General features: G+C 40.4%; 1 protein-coding gene across 1 annotated transcript in view; it reads right to left on the reverse strand.

Annotated features, from left to right (window-relative positions):
- LOC121943371 (endothelin-converting enzyme-like 1) overlaps positions 1 to 16,926 on the reverse strand; it is an 84,400-nt gene that overhangs the window by 30,211 nt on the left and 37,263 nt on the right. Inside the window, exons 9-17 of the mRNA XM_042486893.1 lie at positions 15,589 to 15,687; positions 14,978 to 15,052; positions 13,872 to 13,975; positions 12,817 to 12,875; positions 11,406 to 11,457; positions 6,035 to 6,102; positions 5,288 to 5,412; positions 2,018 to 2,083; positions 1,311 to 1,406 (exon numbers count right to left, since the gene is read on the reverse strand). Coding sequence (XP_042342827.1) covers positions 1,311 to 1,406; positions 2,018 to 2,083; positions 5,288 to 5,412; positions 6,035 to 6,102; positions 11,406 to 11,457; positions 12,817 to 12,875; positions 13,872 to 13,975; positions 14,978 to 15,052; positions 15,589 to 15,687 — 744 coding nt within the window. The remainder of the gene's footprint in view (positions 1 to 1,310; positions 1,407 to 2,017; positions 2,084 to 5,287; positions 5,413 to 6,034; positions 6,103 to 11,405; positions 11,458 to 12,816; positions 12,876 to 13,871; positions 13,976 to 14,977; positions 15,053 to 15,588; positions 15,688 to 16,926) is intronic.

Here is a 16,926-nt window from a genome sequence, read left to right on the forward strand (position 1 = left end):
AAACTACATAAAATAGCCTTTCAGGCTATATTCAGGCTAAAAAAAACCCCTTAATATTACATGTTGAAAAATTGACCGAAAAAGCAAGGCCATAGTATGGCAAAAATGTCAAAAAAGGACCTGTCTTAAAAACAGCTAAAAACAGTTGGAAACCACATTAAAGAGCATGCCGAGACATGTCTTAAAAACATCTGAAAATAACATTAAATGATATAAAACAGCCTTTCAAGACACGCCGTAGCATAGAAAGATGCAAAAAGGGAAGAAAACACCATAATTTGGCATGTTGAAAAAATGACCAAAAAAACAAGGCTATAGTATGGCAAAAATGTCAAATATGATATGTCTGAAAAACACCTGTAAACATTAAAGTACAAAAATGGTTTTCAGCTGGGTTTTGGACATGTCATATTTTGATGTTTGATTCTTGAGTCCATTCAAACGGTTGTGCTCAGTTTGAAGAAATTCCCTTCAGGTATTTTTGAGATATCGCATTCACAAGAATAAGACAGTTGTCACAGTGATGAATTTTTCATCCTTCAGTACAAGTGAAATTTGTGCGAAATTTGAAGAAATTTCCTGAAGGTGCTCATGAGATAATGTGTTTACAAGAATGAGACAGTTGTAAGGACAAAACGCTGTTAACTTCTGACCTATGGACCACCAAAATCTAACCAGTCCATTCTTGAGTCAAAGTGACTGTGCCAAATTTGAAGATATTCCTTTAAGGTGTTCTTGCGCTCACAAGAATGGGTTGGACGTATGTACATACATACAATCGGATCGGATAAAAAATAAAAAAGTTTCACTTCAACCACAATGACTTCATGTGAACCTGAGGCTGGTTTAATCGTCTCACAGCTAAAAAAGATGCTCAACACTCTCCACATTAACATCAGACCTTTCGAATGAATGTACGCACATATGCATGCTTTTATATCACTTCCTAGTGGGGAAAGTTTTAAAGCTGAAAGCTAAAACACTGAAAATCGCACTAAAAAGTGTGTCCAGATTTTGCCTCTGTTACATTAAGCCCTGAATTTCAATGAAACCATTGCATTTCAATGATAGTCCTAACAGTTACAACGAGCAGGGGTGGTCTAGTGCTTAGAGCCACTGCACTGTCATCAGTGCTGCATTTTTGATTCTTCTGCTGGTTAATGCATCCATCAGCTGATGTTGGCATAATATACAACTCCTACCTGCTCCTCTCTGTGATCAGTCGCTCCAGCTGAGAGTGGCAGCTAAAGTGATTTAACATGTAAATGTAATGAAAGACACCAGAGTGGAACTACTGGAAGTTTCTGTACCTGTGCAAATGCGATGAAGACCAGCTGCTCGTGTGTGTATTTGAGCCCAGGCAGGGGCCTCTCCGGACCATGTTCCCTCACCCACTTCTGATATGCCTGTGGTGTGTGGAGGGGGTGAATAATGACAGACAGGAGATACAAATAAGGATCTCTCAGCTGAAACCAAACAGGACATTTACAATTTGCAGAAATGTGATGGAAACATACTCTTTTACTTCAGCCAATCTAACTGACTGACATGACTAACAGGCATGATGACACTATCGCTGCATTTTGATATTATGATTTATTTAAAAGCATTCACTCATTCCCTTTGTACTTTTGTTTCTGCATGCACAAAACATTCTCTGCTTCAATATAGACCACTGACAACGCTCGATATGAAATTAAATTATGCAGCATCCCAGAGACTCTGCTGTCCAGTCAAACACACATGCACACACACACACACACACACACATACGCACACACACACACACACAGAGTGATACAAGCAGAGAATTCACGTTTATCTTTTATCTCGATTCTGCGAGGATATCTTCTCTTTACTTTCATACAAATAAAGCAGACTGGTTTATGAAGAATAAAGAGACTGATTTTGGAGACAGAAAATGGACAGCGGTGCAGCATATCGATAGAGTAACCCTAATATTTAAAATATGTGAAGCCACAGTATTTGAACATCGGCGGTATCTCATATTACTTACATAGTACGACAGCTTGAGCCCTCCCATGTCTGCGATGTTCTCTCCCAGTGTGAGACGACCATTCACCTGAACACACAGAAAGGAAACTTCTGAATTGCTGAAAGGTCTGAACATCCCTGTCCCTGTACTCTGTGTTAGTATGAACATGTACATGAAGGATGTGTCTCAGTTTGGGATATGGCTTGCCATTAAAACACCAATATTAGTGTTTTTTCAGTGAAGTTCCTCTTTGCCGATCATGTCTTCAATATTTAAACAAAAAGGTTTTTTGGGAATTCTTGCCAGCAGTTGCATGAGATGATCAATACCACTCGGTTTAGATATCAGGTTGGTAACAATCTTGTTATTGCTCTCTGGAAAGAAAGTAAATAAGCATATTCCCAACATGCCAAGCTATTACTTTACATGTGACCATTCAAATACCAGCAAATTCAAATATGTTTGGATAAATTCACAAAAAATGTATGCATATTACCAAAGGAGCATGACACTTGCATTGTGCTTGGACGTGCAGTTATGTGATTTTTTTAACCTTTTTGGGAGCTTTGAGGAAGACACGGTTTCTTCTCGTCTTATCTGTGAAGGTTTAGCGGCTTTAAAAGATGACCAGTCCTTCTGAAAATACGCCCATCCGTGTTTCACAAGGTGCTAAAATACCATTAGACCACAAACCTCTAACTAAAAATTTGATGCACTTTAAGTAATGCACTTCTTGACCAACCGTGGATCCTACATTTCCCATAATCCAACTGAATACGGTCTTTTGTCAGAAAATGTCCAACTCTACATATGTTATACAGGCTGTGCTTCAATAATGCTTCAAGCACAATCCAAGATGGCATCATTTGTTTTGGTCTTGTCTGTCCCTCATTGCATTGTGCTCCGTCTTGTAATTTATTGAAACTCTCTTAATTAATTCATTGCGTCTGTGAAGCGTTTTGTAACTGCATGTTTTAAAAATGCTATATAAATAAAGCTTTACTTTCTTACTTACAACTGACAATTAAATCTCAGAGCTATTTACCATCAGAAAACTTGTCATTTTCCGCTCTAACTGTAGTTTAAAGACATATAACCTATCTGACGATTCTGTTGTGCTTATTTTATGCACTGTGTTACTTTGCCATCTTTTTGGACAAACCACATCTACCAGCACAGAAGCTAAGCAATGTACTACTGTAGACGTGGGCTGCCTTACCTCACACTAACTTATCAAGGCAGCGGTCGACCAGCAACTCCCATGTTCTAAAATGACTGTTTTGGTCAATGGAGTCTGGTGGCTTTGAGATAGCGGCTTCAGTTCCCTGTTGGAAAGGGCTATATGAATGTAAAGCAGTGAAAATGTTCTAAATATAGCATACACTTAAGCTGATATAGTTTTCTTTTAGATTTGTGACTTTCTAGGTGGCTAAAGACCAACCATTTGAGGCCGTGTTTCCTCAGTGCTGTTTAATTATATGTACGTGACACAAGGGTTTTCTACCAAAAACCACAAACATGTGAATTGGTCTGTAGGATCTGGGACAGCATTGGCAGAATTGAAATATAATGTTCACAGTTATGTGTTCATTGGTATATAATCACCTGAAAATAAGATCTGGATTCGCCCCAGCAGAGTCTCGACGACATTTTGTCTGTTTTGCTCCGTCCTCCATTTGGCTCTATATTCCACCGGGAACGTTCATGAGTGTTTCAGGAGCAGAGCTTCCTGCCGGCTGATAATGTATACTTTATAAGACTATTATTTCATCCTTTTCCCTTGATTTTTGAGGTCATTTTTCCTTGATTTTTTGTGATTCTACCATGGCGTTCGAGGCTACGTATGTTAATGCTTTCTTTTTCTGTCTGTTTAAATTATGTTATTGATGTTTGTACCCACTCTGTCGTACTGTGGCCTACAGTCCAGCTGGGAACCAAGTACATCAAAGAATTTTGGCTGTGTTTCAGTCAAAAAACATGTTCATCTCGACAATTATACAGTATAAAAATAAATCCAGTTAAACATGACATAGATTGAAGATTTGTGGCTTTGTTTAAGTTAAAAAATATATACATCTTAATACTTATACAGCTGAATAATTAATAATTCAATTATGAACAAAGTAGGCCTAGATATAATGATTTTAACTGTGTTTTTGGAATTAAAAAAAATATAGTATCTACTCTGTCTATTTCCTGTACAGCGGCTGTTAGCAGGAGCATTAATTGTCCTGCTGGACAGAAAACAGGGCTGGTGGAAGGAGAAGGAGCAGATACTGCTGTCTGTGGGAGGCGTTTTATTTTGAAAATCGACTGGATGCACCACTACATGACTACCTGCCTGGGACGATCTGTCTGCCTCCAGCAAAAATAGACTGTGCGTATTTTCTGCAGAGCAGAGTGGGGAGCTGCCTCTATGACGCTGCTGAGTGCGCCAGGTGGAATCACAAGCATTGTCTAGAACGTCGGGGATAGGCTCCGGAGGCCGTGGCATGGCCATAACGCGGTATTGACGGACCTGGTGAAATTTAGGGGGAAGAATTGCTGTGTTTTTGTTGGAAGGAGCCCTTCATTTCTACATAGTGAGTGGGTCCAATTCCACAGAGACCACCATGTTGCACTACCATTATTCTATTGTAGCCTAGAAAGGACAAAACAAACGCAGGCTCTGGAAAGTCTTTGGCGTTTTTATGTAAAAGTGAAGGAATGGGACTGGTGAGGTGGACTTTTTCCCCTAAATTTTCATCTTTTTTACCTTGACATCTTTCCCAAACTTTTCATCTTTCCCCCCTAGCCATTTTCCCTAGCTTTTTTTAAAAAAATGTTTTAAAATAATTTTCTTAATCTACTTATTTCTTGTCAAACATTTCTCACCAGGTTGTGCATTGCCTTTTCTCTCAATTATTTTGGAAGAAATTGCATCAATCTGCTAAGGGTCCAAGGGGTTGAAGGAACATACATGCGCATGTGTATCTATTTGAATCTGAACAAAATATTGCAAAAGTCCTCCACAGATAAGCACAACAGACTACTGATGTAATCAGATAATAATAAAAAATCAAGCTGCATTATATTAAAGGGGGACTGACTTGTTGACATGTGGTTGTCAATATCCAAAATATCAGCTGATCAATGTCTATGTACTGCAATAATAAAACGGTATGTGCAAGTAAGGACTTGTTTTTAAATGAGCTCATATATTTTGCATTTTAGCAAACACTGTGTATGCCTGTGTGTTTGCCCGTGTGTGTGTGTGTGTGTGTGTGTGTGTGTGTGTGTGTGCAGACCCACCCTCTGGTTATAAACAGTGAAGTTATCATAGAGCTTGACGATACATTCAGCCTTCTTCTGGAACTTTCTGTAGGACTCCTCCGTCCACCACTGTTTGAGGTTGCCATGGCGGTCGTACTGGCCCCCTAGGGACATGAACCATTGCATCACTAAGATGAAGGGCAAAAGGGCAGGGGGGGGCAGTGTTAGCATGGAGACAACACAACCTGCAACTTTCCTTCACAGTCCAAAAAGCTGCCCAACATGTCATCTTTGCAGCTTTTTGTTGCTGCGGGAGTCAAAGCATTAGGAGGCAAACCATTGTTGGGTTGACCTTGGCTGACGTATCCAGTTCAAGAGCCAGCTGAACTGCTTTTCCAGCCAACTAAATTTGTAGAATGACTGTCTGCCAAAGAAGCGGGTCATGCACAAACCAAAACATGCAGTCACACACAGTCATGCCAGTATTTTGTAGGTGTCTGGCAGAAATTTCACACCCTCAGTAAAGTCTTCTGATGTTTCTTTAAGGGCAGCACATTTGACTGGAAATGAAAGTTAGAGATTGCGGCTCAAAGCAGCATTTGCTGTACAGTTGCAGGCATCCTACAAAATGTCATATAATTACACAAATCATCAGGCAATATTTGCTCATTTACTGTGAAATAGAGTAGTTGAATGCAACAGCAGGGGTGCCGCTCAAAATGGTGAAACGGTTGGCATACGAGCATTGTTCTAACTGATAACAGGTTAGGAGGTTGTAATTCTTACCCCAGTCATCATATCCGTGGGTTAGCTCGTGACCAATGATTGCTCCTATTCCCCCATAGTTAAGAGACCTGGCAGCAGAAAGGAGAAATATAAAACATTAAACAAAACTAAATTTTACTTGGTATCTACAGGTGCTTAAAAGGTTTTGATTTGCCTATACTTATAACAAGGCTATGAACTTTTGAGAGACAAATTGAATCAGAGGTAATGGGATTATGAATGAACTTGTATTTGTATAGCACCGTTTTAGTCTTTGCACCACTCAAAGTGGTTTAACACTAAATGCCACACATTTCACACACACATTCACACACTGGTGTCAAAGAAGAAAGAGAAACAAGGACTGTAGAAGCCAGGAACTGTACCACCGGTAACTCAGTGCAATTATCTGGCACAATGTTTAAGCACAGCTTGGGCGGAAACGGCACTTTATTTTGTGCTGGCACTTTGGTACATCTTGCCGGAAAAGGCGCCAAAATTAGTACATTAACCCAGGTGTTTTACTTCCATTACTGCCGGTCGCAGCTGCAGCCAATAAATACCCGTGATACTGCAGAGTCATTTGACCTGTGTTTGAATGCCTGTTGTAACCTTTCCACATATAAGTGGTTGCTAATCCTTCAATAAGAAAGGGGCTTTACTCAATTTTGTTATAAAAAAAATAGTCAGACACATTGAAAAATACACTCAATCAATTGCTTGCAAAAGGTGGGATCGGAAGTTCAATGCCACGCTGTCATATGAAGCTAGAACCAGGACACAATTAGCTAACCTGGCTCTTAGTTTTTGTATAAAGTAAGTAAATAAGATAAATCATGCTAATTACTGGGCTTTAAAGTTAATGGCCAGTGGAATTTATTACCTTTGGACTGAGCCAGTTTTCCCCTGCTTCCAGTCTTTATGCTAAATTAAGGTAAGCTTTGCACCTCCTGGCTCTAGCTTCTGTTTAATGGACAGTCAAGAGACTGGTATTAATCCTGAACTTTTGGAAAGACACAAAGTTCCCAAAATGTCAAACTACAGTTTAAAAGGTCTTAAGGATGTTCTACCTGACTTTAAATGTCTCATTTATCATGAAATTCATGATAATTTTTTAAAATGCAGTGGTATCTACTCAAAAGTTACCTGCATTTAGAGATAACCAAAGTTAGGTCAGTATGCGTTGTAACTGATTGGAGGTGTCTCACTGCAGAAAGCTTTCTTTCTAGTGTTTTGTCCAATTGTCCTAATTTTGAATTCTGTTCAGCCAAGCCAGATGAAATGCAAATTCCTCTGGGGATCTAATTTTGGATCCATGTTTCCCAGTATTGAATAGGAAGAAGCTCGATGCCAAATTTTTATGTTTATACCCATTAAAAAATATCTTTTTAACATGTGAAAGGAAAAGTATCAGCATTCGGATCTTTCAGCTGCAGTGTGAACATTACTCTTATTTTCCCAAGTTGTTGATACAAAATACAGCACCCTGTAGCACATCCCAAACTTGTGTAAGCAGCACCCACTGGCTCACAACCTGCATGTGGCCCCTGCTTCCAAAAAGCAGCGGGTGGCTCCACCTCTCCTTGACCCTAGGCCGAGCTGGAGAGCTGTCTTTGCGCCACATGCAGATATAAAGAGCGATGAAAGGGCAGACTCGGGGCTATTCACATGGCTACGTCTGAAAATGACTTTCTGACAGCTAGTCGATACGCTGCCTCACACCGGGCTCGACTCCCCCGCTAAACTAACTGGCTGATTGAAGCTTCATTATACGCGACGTGGTGGAGAAGTGTGTGTGTGTGTGTGTGTGTGGGAGTGAAAGAGCGAGAGTTTATGGGAGGTTAGGGCTACTGCAGTAATAACTTCAAGGGACAGACACACACATACACGCACGCATGCGCACACACACACACTCTACTACATCATTAATTAATATTGATTAGCTTGCATGGCAGCAGGTAGTGGAAGTAGATGTGATCGCCTCTAATGAAGACATAGAAGTGTTAGCTAATGTTGGATACACAAACCGCTAATTGAGGAGTGTGTATGTGTGTGTATGTGTGTGTGTGTGTGTGTGTGTGTGTGTGTGTGTGTGTGTGGTTACGCGGGAGAGTTGGTGTGAATGCAGGCTGTGGAGCTATTTGGACTGTATATACTGGCTTAGAATAATACTCAATACTGGCAGCAGTAGGGTTGCTCCTCACTGAATAGCTTTGGTTAACAAAGGATTTGTTGAGTGGGAGAATAGTTGTTTACCTGCACAGCCCTCAGTGCTGCAGTGCACCGGGTTCGCACTGACCATTTTCCAAACCACTCCAAAACTGTCTGGACTGATTTCCCACCATTGCCGCAGCCATTTGGTTTTAATTCATGCCAGTATTGTATGGAAATCAACTTGCAGACAGTCGAAACTTATTTGAGACAGGTGATCCATCATGTTTTGTTTTGTTTTTTCGTTTGCCATTGGTAACCGTTAAAGGTCAAATGTGCAGTATTCAGGGGGATATAAAGGCAGAAATTGAATATAATATTCTTAACTATGTTTTTATATGTGTATCATCACCTGAAACTAAGAATCGTGGCGCTTTTGTGACCTAAATGATCTGTTTACATCTACATACCTCTTCTTCAGAGTTTGCCATATTGTTCTACAGTAGACAAGTAGGAACAAACTAAACACTGGCTCTAGATAAGCCAATATGTGGTTTTACATTGGCCTCTGTAGTTCTCCTACATGCTTTACACGCAGGAGAAGTTTCAGCTGGGTGCAATCTGCAACCTCACTACTAGATGCCACTGAATCCTACACACCAGACCTTGTTTTGTTGGTGTTCAAGGCCGCTCCTAGCTGAGTTAGCTATCAGTCATTTCAAAAGTTTCAAAAGTCGACTGGGTCTAACGTTCAATTGTCCGTGATTGCACATTGTTTGCTAGATGCATTTCTTGTTTTTCATGGCATAACCATGGAAACCCTTTTTAAAACACTTGCAATACCGTATATTGATAACAAACCTTACCAATATGTCAATGAATTTTCATGCTGTACTGAATAAATGAATAAATGAAAGGAAAACAGTGGGGGCTTAAAAGGTTGGAAGTTAATGGTATGCTCTGATAAATGGTCAGTGGGAATAAATTAAACAAATCAATTATACACAATTGTAAATAACTAAATACAAGTATATTGCATACACAGTTGATAAATAATAGAGCAGAGGATGCATTTTCATTTGAAACATGGCTTAGAAAAGGTTAGACACACAGAGATTGTTTTCTAGATAGTTTTTCTCTTCTAGTTCTGATGAGCATTTTGATGATTTAAAGATGCATCTATTCAAGTGTCCAGGCACCGGAATTATTTACCAATTTTTCATCTTGATCGGCTGTGACCTGTGATCAGCCGCTCTTGAGTCTCAGATATCATCGATTCTGTCCCGATCATATTTAAGCCTCCAGCAGATTGTTAGATTTCCGCAGTCTTCTAAGAGTAGTGCAGCTACACTCTGCGGCATGGATCCGAATAAACTTGGGTAAGACATCAAGTTTGATGTATGCGATGAAATCACCTACTGAATCTATGTCAATACACATGAACGAAACGTCGCCAGCGTGCGTCTTCCATCAGCTGTAGTGGTAAGAGCAAACAAACAAATCGAGCGCTCACTATAGTGGCATATATGTGCCGAAAAAAGTCTGAAGAAGAGGAGGAGGAGAATGTGGGCGCGGTCGTGGTTGGGGAAAAGAGGCCAACTTGGCGTTCCAGTTTTGCATTGAGAACACCAAGTGTTTATTATCATCTGCTAGCATTAAACAGTATGGGGCTGATTAGTGCTTCATTTCATGCTGTATTTCGACTGGTGTTTGACTTGTTCTTGTTGGGAAAGTAAATAATATATTTTCAGCTGGAGTTTTTGTTCAAAGAAAGCTACGTCCAGTAACCCGAGGCACTACCTATTTTGAGACTTGTATTTAGAGAGAGTGAGAAAAGGTCCTGTAACCAGGTGCAGTTTGGGTGGAAAAGTTAAAGACATGTTTGGATATGCTTTAAATTACTTATGCCATTAATCTTTTGATATATCTCTCTATCTATCTATCTATCTATCTATCTATCTATCTATCTATCTATCTATCTGGCATTGAATATCTGGTCAGATTTACCACTTGAGAAGTTTAGCTTCCTTGTTAAATCATATAATTTTAACATAGGAAAAATGTATGTTTTGTTTCTTATAATAAGACATGGAAGCAAGTAACTGCCATAATGGCCACTTTACCTCTATATAATCTTCAACAGTCAGTTTTAAGCTGTGCCATTTAATAACATTTATTTTAGGTATACATATTTTTATTGTTCACAAATTCTGATATTAAAAAATCAAGTACCAGATATTCAAAACCTACACTGAAACAGCTCAGTGTTAAATTGAGATTTCAAAAAGATGCAAGTCAAAATATCATCTTGCTTGCATATTCACACTAGAATTCAAGATGTAAAATTCAGCTCTGAACATCAGGGATATCAAGGATAAGCGATCAAGCCTGGATATCACTGATATTTCAATGCAACAAATTAAGCGTCACTGAAATTTCAACATTAAGTATGAAGTTGTGATTAAATCTCAGAACTGGGGAGTCAGTTGCTGATAAGTGTCAAATAACCACGGCAATTATTTGCTTTCACATTAGTTATCGTTTTGGTGTTGTTTTTGACACACACAAAAACATTTCAGCATTTTCACAAGTTTCACTGCTTCATTGTGTGCTGATTAAAATGAGCTTTTCCACCGTGACAGGAGTAAAGCTGTGGGGAAAATATGCAGTGCTTTTGTTTGTTTAGCATAATAGTACTGTATTTTCTGCCTACGAGCAGCTGTTTTTGAAAAATATAATTGGCCATAAGATACCCCATGTCTGTCGGGCCGAGGTTCAAAACACAAAGAACTTCTATCTAAACGTACATCTGAGGGAGAAACCATTTGTGTTCTGATTTTAATGTATGACTAATTTAAAGTTATGAATAGTTTTGTCCACTAATGCTGTGACTCTTATTCATGAGTTTCTCATCACAAACAGCTTCCTTAGACAAATAGAACAGACAGAGCCAGACAGGGAGGCTATCTACTTTCATGCACCACTAAATTACTCGACGGACTCAAATTTAGGGAGGCAACCTCTCAATGACACCTGTTCCATTAGCGGGACCTTGTTCGGTAATTGAGCTCTTGGTGGGTAGTTAAATTGGTTTAATCAGGTGTGTTGGGACTTGAGGGGAGCACACGCTTTCCAGACTAACGTAGCCTTTAATGACCTTTGTTGCTGTGGCCGTGGCGATGTTGTTGCCTCCCTACAGACGGCAGCGGGGGAAAGGCAGGGACAGAGGAGGGATACTTACTGTGGGAACTCAGGGTTGTAGAGAGTGGGCTGAAGGATACCAGCAGGAAACACTGGAAGACAAATGAAGAAAAAACATGAGGGAAGTGAAAATGTCCAGATATGGATATCACACACTCTGGTTTCAGTATAAGTAGGAAACATTTTAATAGAAAGATTTTTTTTTTTATCAAAGTCAGCACAATGATACAGTCTCCTTTAGAGGGAAAAGACAGTTAGGAGGAAATGAGAAACTGATGCCTTAAAGCTGCACTTGCCAGGATGTAAAATAGCTGAAATAGAGGACAATGACAGAAAGTCTCTCAATGCATTTCTTTATGCTCAGAGTGAGAGCAAAATACAAATCAGCCTCCTCAACAGCAGCAAGTTCTTGTTTCATGCAGCAGAAGCTGGATTCGCCGATGAGGCTGAAGGCCACTGACTAAGTGTCGGTATTTGACGAGTTGGGAGTGAGATTGGGTTGATTTTTTACATTTTATAGAAAAATTGAATAATCTAAAAAATAATCAAAAGATAATTAAGAGCCAAAAGATTTTTTGGCAATTAAAACAATTGTAGCCATAAAAGTATGTTGGCTAACATTTTGGCAGTCTGGATTTAAAATTATATGTCTCGGTAAATTTAGTCATTTACCAACTGCGAGCCAAAGCTGCCCACGAGGAGAAAAAAAACCTCCGTGTTCGGGAGTTACTTTTAATTAAACCTCTGTCCTTGTCTCTTTATCTTCAAACAGAACCTGATTCTAGACATGAAATCATAGAAGCCAAAGAGAGAGAGCTAAAACTTAAGTGAGTGATATTAATTTAACATAAAAAAAAGAGCAGAGCTGAGTGAAGTGGCTGCGTTAACTGAAAGAAATGCGTGCGCGGGTTAAAAAAAATGACCCGTGGGGCTCTGATGACTGTGTTTGTCTTGACTCCTCCTGTCCTCCAGCATCAGCTCGCGAGCACGCCATTGATTTTTCTGCGAGAGATTTAATCCAGCAGGCAGGCGGGCAGACACAGACAGCAGGCCGATCATGGCAGAAGACGAGGAGGAGGGGGAAGGGGGAAGGGAGGGAGGGGATGGCAGCGCAAGGCCAGATTTGTTAAAACTCAGGACGCTGTTGCTGCTTGTTTTTCCTCCAGGGGGGTATTAAGTATGTGAGGTGGAGATCGAAGTAGAAAGTGAGCGATGAGAAGGAATATGATATGAGGAGGTGGACGCTTTTTTTTGCTTCCAAGCGGCCGACATGTTTGACTTGTTGAAAACAGGTGGCAACATGGTGTAATTGCGTGTAACTAATGCGCGGTCAATGTCATGGTGCAGAATGGCGATGGGGGAAGGATCGTGCATGTGAGAGTGCGCGTGTGTGTTTGGAGACAGATAACTGAGAGAATATCAGTATGTACAATGAAGAGTCACGCACTCACCCATTTGGTTCTTGTTAGGGAGGTAGTAGGCATTAAGGGCCTGAGGTGGGAGAAGCCACCTGAGGAGAAAAACAGTGTTGAACAAACAGGGTTTTAAAGATGGGATCCCTCACGCACACATATACACACAAACACACACACGCACTCAAACCACCAATCTACCTACTTGAAAAACACCTTAAACCTGAACAGAATGCCAAACACCTCCGCCTATCTCCCTCTCTGAACCCCCTGGTGAGAAATATTCAGCGTGTGCGGTCCCACGGCCAAAGTTCCTCTCTGCATATGAAACCGCGGACAGTTCCTTTATGGTAATCCACTTAAACCCAGACCAATCGATTGACACAAAATCCCCCAAATGACTAACTCTGAAAGTGTGAGATGCCCTTGTTCTAGGAGCGAAAGACTGATGGCTCTGCATTGACTGTGGAGCGATGGAGGGGAGACAAACACAGCGAGGAGGAGGGTTTCTTTCTTTATTTCCCAGCGACAAGACCGAGTGAGTGATGAAAGGTTCGCGTTTTGGTGATAAAGGAGGGGAGTGTGTGATTTAACTCTTCGGGCCGTTGAGTGTGGGCTAATGATACAGTTGTTTTGAGCACCTTGGAATACTAATGTGACTGTAATGTCTTGTCATAGCAGAGGGGCGCTCAATCCAGCGTCGCAGGGCTGTGTTTTACAAAAATGATGAACTGCATGTCCCACAGCACTTTTCTGCTGCCTGGCTGCTGTAGATAAGTAAATCAAATGGATTTTCTTCAGCTGCGTGCGTCGATTTGGTATCTGTTGGTTTAATTTAGAAGCGCATCAACAAATATGTCAGACTGAAAAGGGATTCACGGGGACACATGTTAGGCATGTCAAACATATTAAAGAGACACGCGCAGACTGACAGTGGTGTAACAGTGGCGTCCGGTCAGTGTGAGCCTCAGCTGCACGAGCTCAGACGGGATTTCAAATACATTAACCTTCTTTAATTGCTTTGCACCACGTATCAGTGAGCCGAGATGACTGGCAAGTGTAGCTGGTGTGATGTGAGGAAATATGACACTCACGCCGTCTTGTCCACTTCTTCATGGATCTTTTTGACCGACAGCTTGATGTTGAACTTGATGCTGTTGAGGATGTTCTTGAAATAGGTCTTCTCGTCCACATCAAACTGCAAAAACACAGATAAGAAGTAACTGTGAGCGTAGGCGTAGATTTAGGGGAGACGCAGGGGACATCTCCCTCGATATTTAGAACATGTGCATTTGTCCCCCCCAGCAAAAGCACAAGTAGCACTGGGCTTTGTTTTTAACAAAATACAGATTTTTATGTCAGAAATTTATGCAGAAATGCACATATTGGTGCATAAAAATTTACCAGGATGCAGAAAATTTAGTGTTTGATGCCACAAATTTTCTGACATAGGAGAAAAGTAGTTCTGACTTTGGGCATAACAAGATTCGATCAGGTGAGCCATAAAATTTAAATGGGAACTCATTTTTTTTAGATTATTCCTAAACATGAATACATGAATGCAGCACAAGGTTGCAGAGGTCAGTGTCTTAGACATCTGCAACTTACCCCTGAAAAAAACGCCAGATTGTTGGTCAGTGACATTACATTGTATTGAGCTGACACAGCCTACCTACATACACACACATGGGATTCTGAATCAATTACTCAATCGTTACTGCACTGAAGAGAGGTTTTGTCGGGTTGGCAGCACCAGCTGTTGAACGTGCATGTACTATAATGGTGTGTCACAGAGAAGCTTTTGCAAAAAGTAACACAATTTGAAATGTTTAACACATTTACATGTGTCAACTTGAAGGAAATGATACTATGAAAATAATTTTTCGGTGCATCACTGTAGTTTTTGCCAGCTGCCTGCAACCAGGTTACACATGTGCCCCTGGTTGTATCAACATACTTAATGTATATTACGTATTTGAGCTGTCTCAGCAGTGCATCTCAGATTCATTTACCCCTGTGAATGATGTATTTTGCTCAACCTGAATACAATCACCCAGGCTGCACACTAATGTCTGATTGAAAATCATTCTCGCAACAGAGAGAGAGAGAGGGATGCTGGGAAATGGAATTTATTTGCATGAAGTGTGGGTGGGGAGGATGACCAGACAGCGCAGAGTGAAATTGGAGGCTCATGACTCACCCCATATTCTTGATCTATGAGCTCAGGTTTGAGCAGGAAGTCTGGGTATCCTGTCATCACCATCATGTGTTTCAGCTGGGAGAGAAGGAGAAGAAGAAGAAGAGAGTAAGGGAGGGACGGAGGAACAAGTGGTCCAACATCACCCCACATCCACTTGCAGTTGCTAATAGGTACCTATACACACTTGTTTTTGGCCCACAACCATCCAATCCACACACACACACACACACACACACACACACACACACACACACACACACCAATGCATCAACTAATCAAGCAAACCCAATGTAATAGGATTACAGGGAAGCTCTTTATATTCAGCATGGCCCTCTAAAAGGATTATAACTTCAGATTGTAAAAGTATTAGAAGGGATATCTTGCAGTGCAGACCCTAAATCAGCACCGCAGAGAGATCCGGATTAGGCGATCCCCACTTCTCAATGTCAAGCCCTTGATGTATTCTATCACACACTTCCATCTAACCAAGCAATCAATCAAACCCCCGGAAAGAAGGGAATTGCAAAGAAATAATTAAATCCTTTTCAAATACTAATCGGATCTGGCAGGGAGCGGTGTTTGTGATGCAGCAGCTGAGGTGGGCGCTGAACCTTTGCTCTGGCTGCCTCCTTGGTGGCTTCATCCATCCAGTCCAGCTCCTGCAGCCGGAGGTCCAGGGAGTGCTTTATGTCCTCCACCAGCTCCTGTACCTGGAGAGAGATCACATCAAAAAAAGTTTTAAAGGTCCTGGAAACTTTTCTTTTTTTTTGCTGTCAGCTTCTTTCTGTGAATCCAAAGTTTAAACACAGATCATATTTTACATGATACATTTCTGTAATCGTGGTTTTCTCTGGGCATTTCTCACTGGTTTGAAGTGGGCTGGAAAAATGTGAGGTCACGTATTTCAGTACACCAATCAGAATTTAAAAACATTTATGTCTGTTACTGAGTAAAAAGTAAAACTGTGCGGAACAAAAGACGGGAGACAAATCAGCAGCAGAGAAGAAGTTGCTGCAAGCTTGAGGGGTGCAGTCACACCAAGGCTGGGCTTTCTTTTTACTTTTATCTACATAATAAAATTTTCCTTATGAAAAAGTTCTTAAAACCAACAAGACTTTTACTTAAGTAAAACATCGTAGTACTCTTTCCATCCGTGTCATTTAGTCATTCACACTTGAGAGAAATACCAAAATTTTAAGTTTTCAGGGGTTTTAACTTGCCAAAAATTGCCAAAATGTTGAAGGTGAAATTAAAGGATAAAAGGTCAAACAAACACAGAACTTTAACCCAGGAAACCACCGTTTGTGTCCAGTGTGAAACCAAAAGTCAACACTGAGTTATTAACACGGCATCGTAGTTATCATTAGTAAGAAATGTACTTCAACAACTCAATCCCTTATCTTTTTCTAAACCTCATCAACTATTTTTGTTGACTGAATTTAAAATAAAGTGAACCTTTTCAAAATAAAATTAAACCAACATATGGTTTAATTTTATTTTGAAAAGAGACTGTATGCATGTAAGAAGCAAGCGACACACTATCCCTGAGCGTCCAAAACCAATGCTAGAGCAATTACGCTGATTAAAATATCTGCTGCCAAATTTTGGTTTCATATTTTTGGAGCTCGACCGTTCATTAGAAGCGCTGTTGGAATATACCATTACTCCACATTTTCACAGTGCAGAGTATAATCTGGACACAGAAGGAGCAGCAGAACATCAGGCACAGGGACAGTGAAACCTCCTGGTCCATTATCCAGTTTGCATGAATGCAGCCACCGCTTCCAAGTTTGTGTGGTATCTCCTTCTGAACAGATGCAATTTTTGTTTATGTGCTAAACAGAGATAATTATCTTTATATTAAAACTGATTCTGAAGTACAATTTCACCAATTCATCTACACAATATTGAGGCAGCATGTTAGTCTGAAGTATTCTAAAGTTCTTTAT

The sequence above is a fragment of the Plectropomus leopardus genome, chromosome 5 (assembly GCF_008729295.1).
Source record: "Plectropomus leopardus isolate mb chromosome 5, YSFRI_Pleo_2.0, whole genome shotgun sequence".
NCBI lineage: Eukaryota > Metazoa > Chordata > Actinopteri > Perciformes > Serranidae > Plectropomus > Plectropomus leopardus.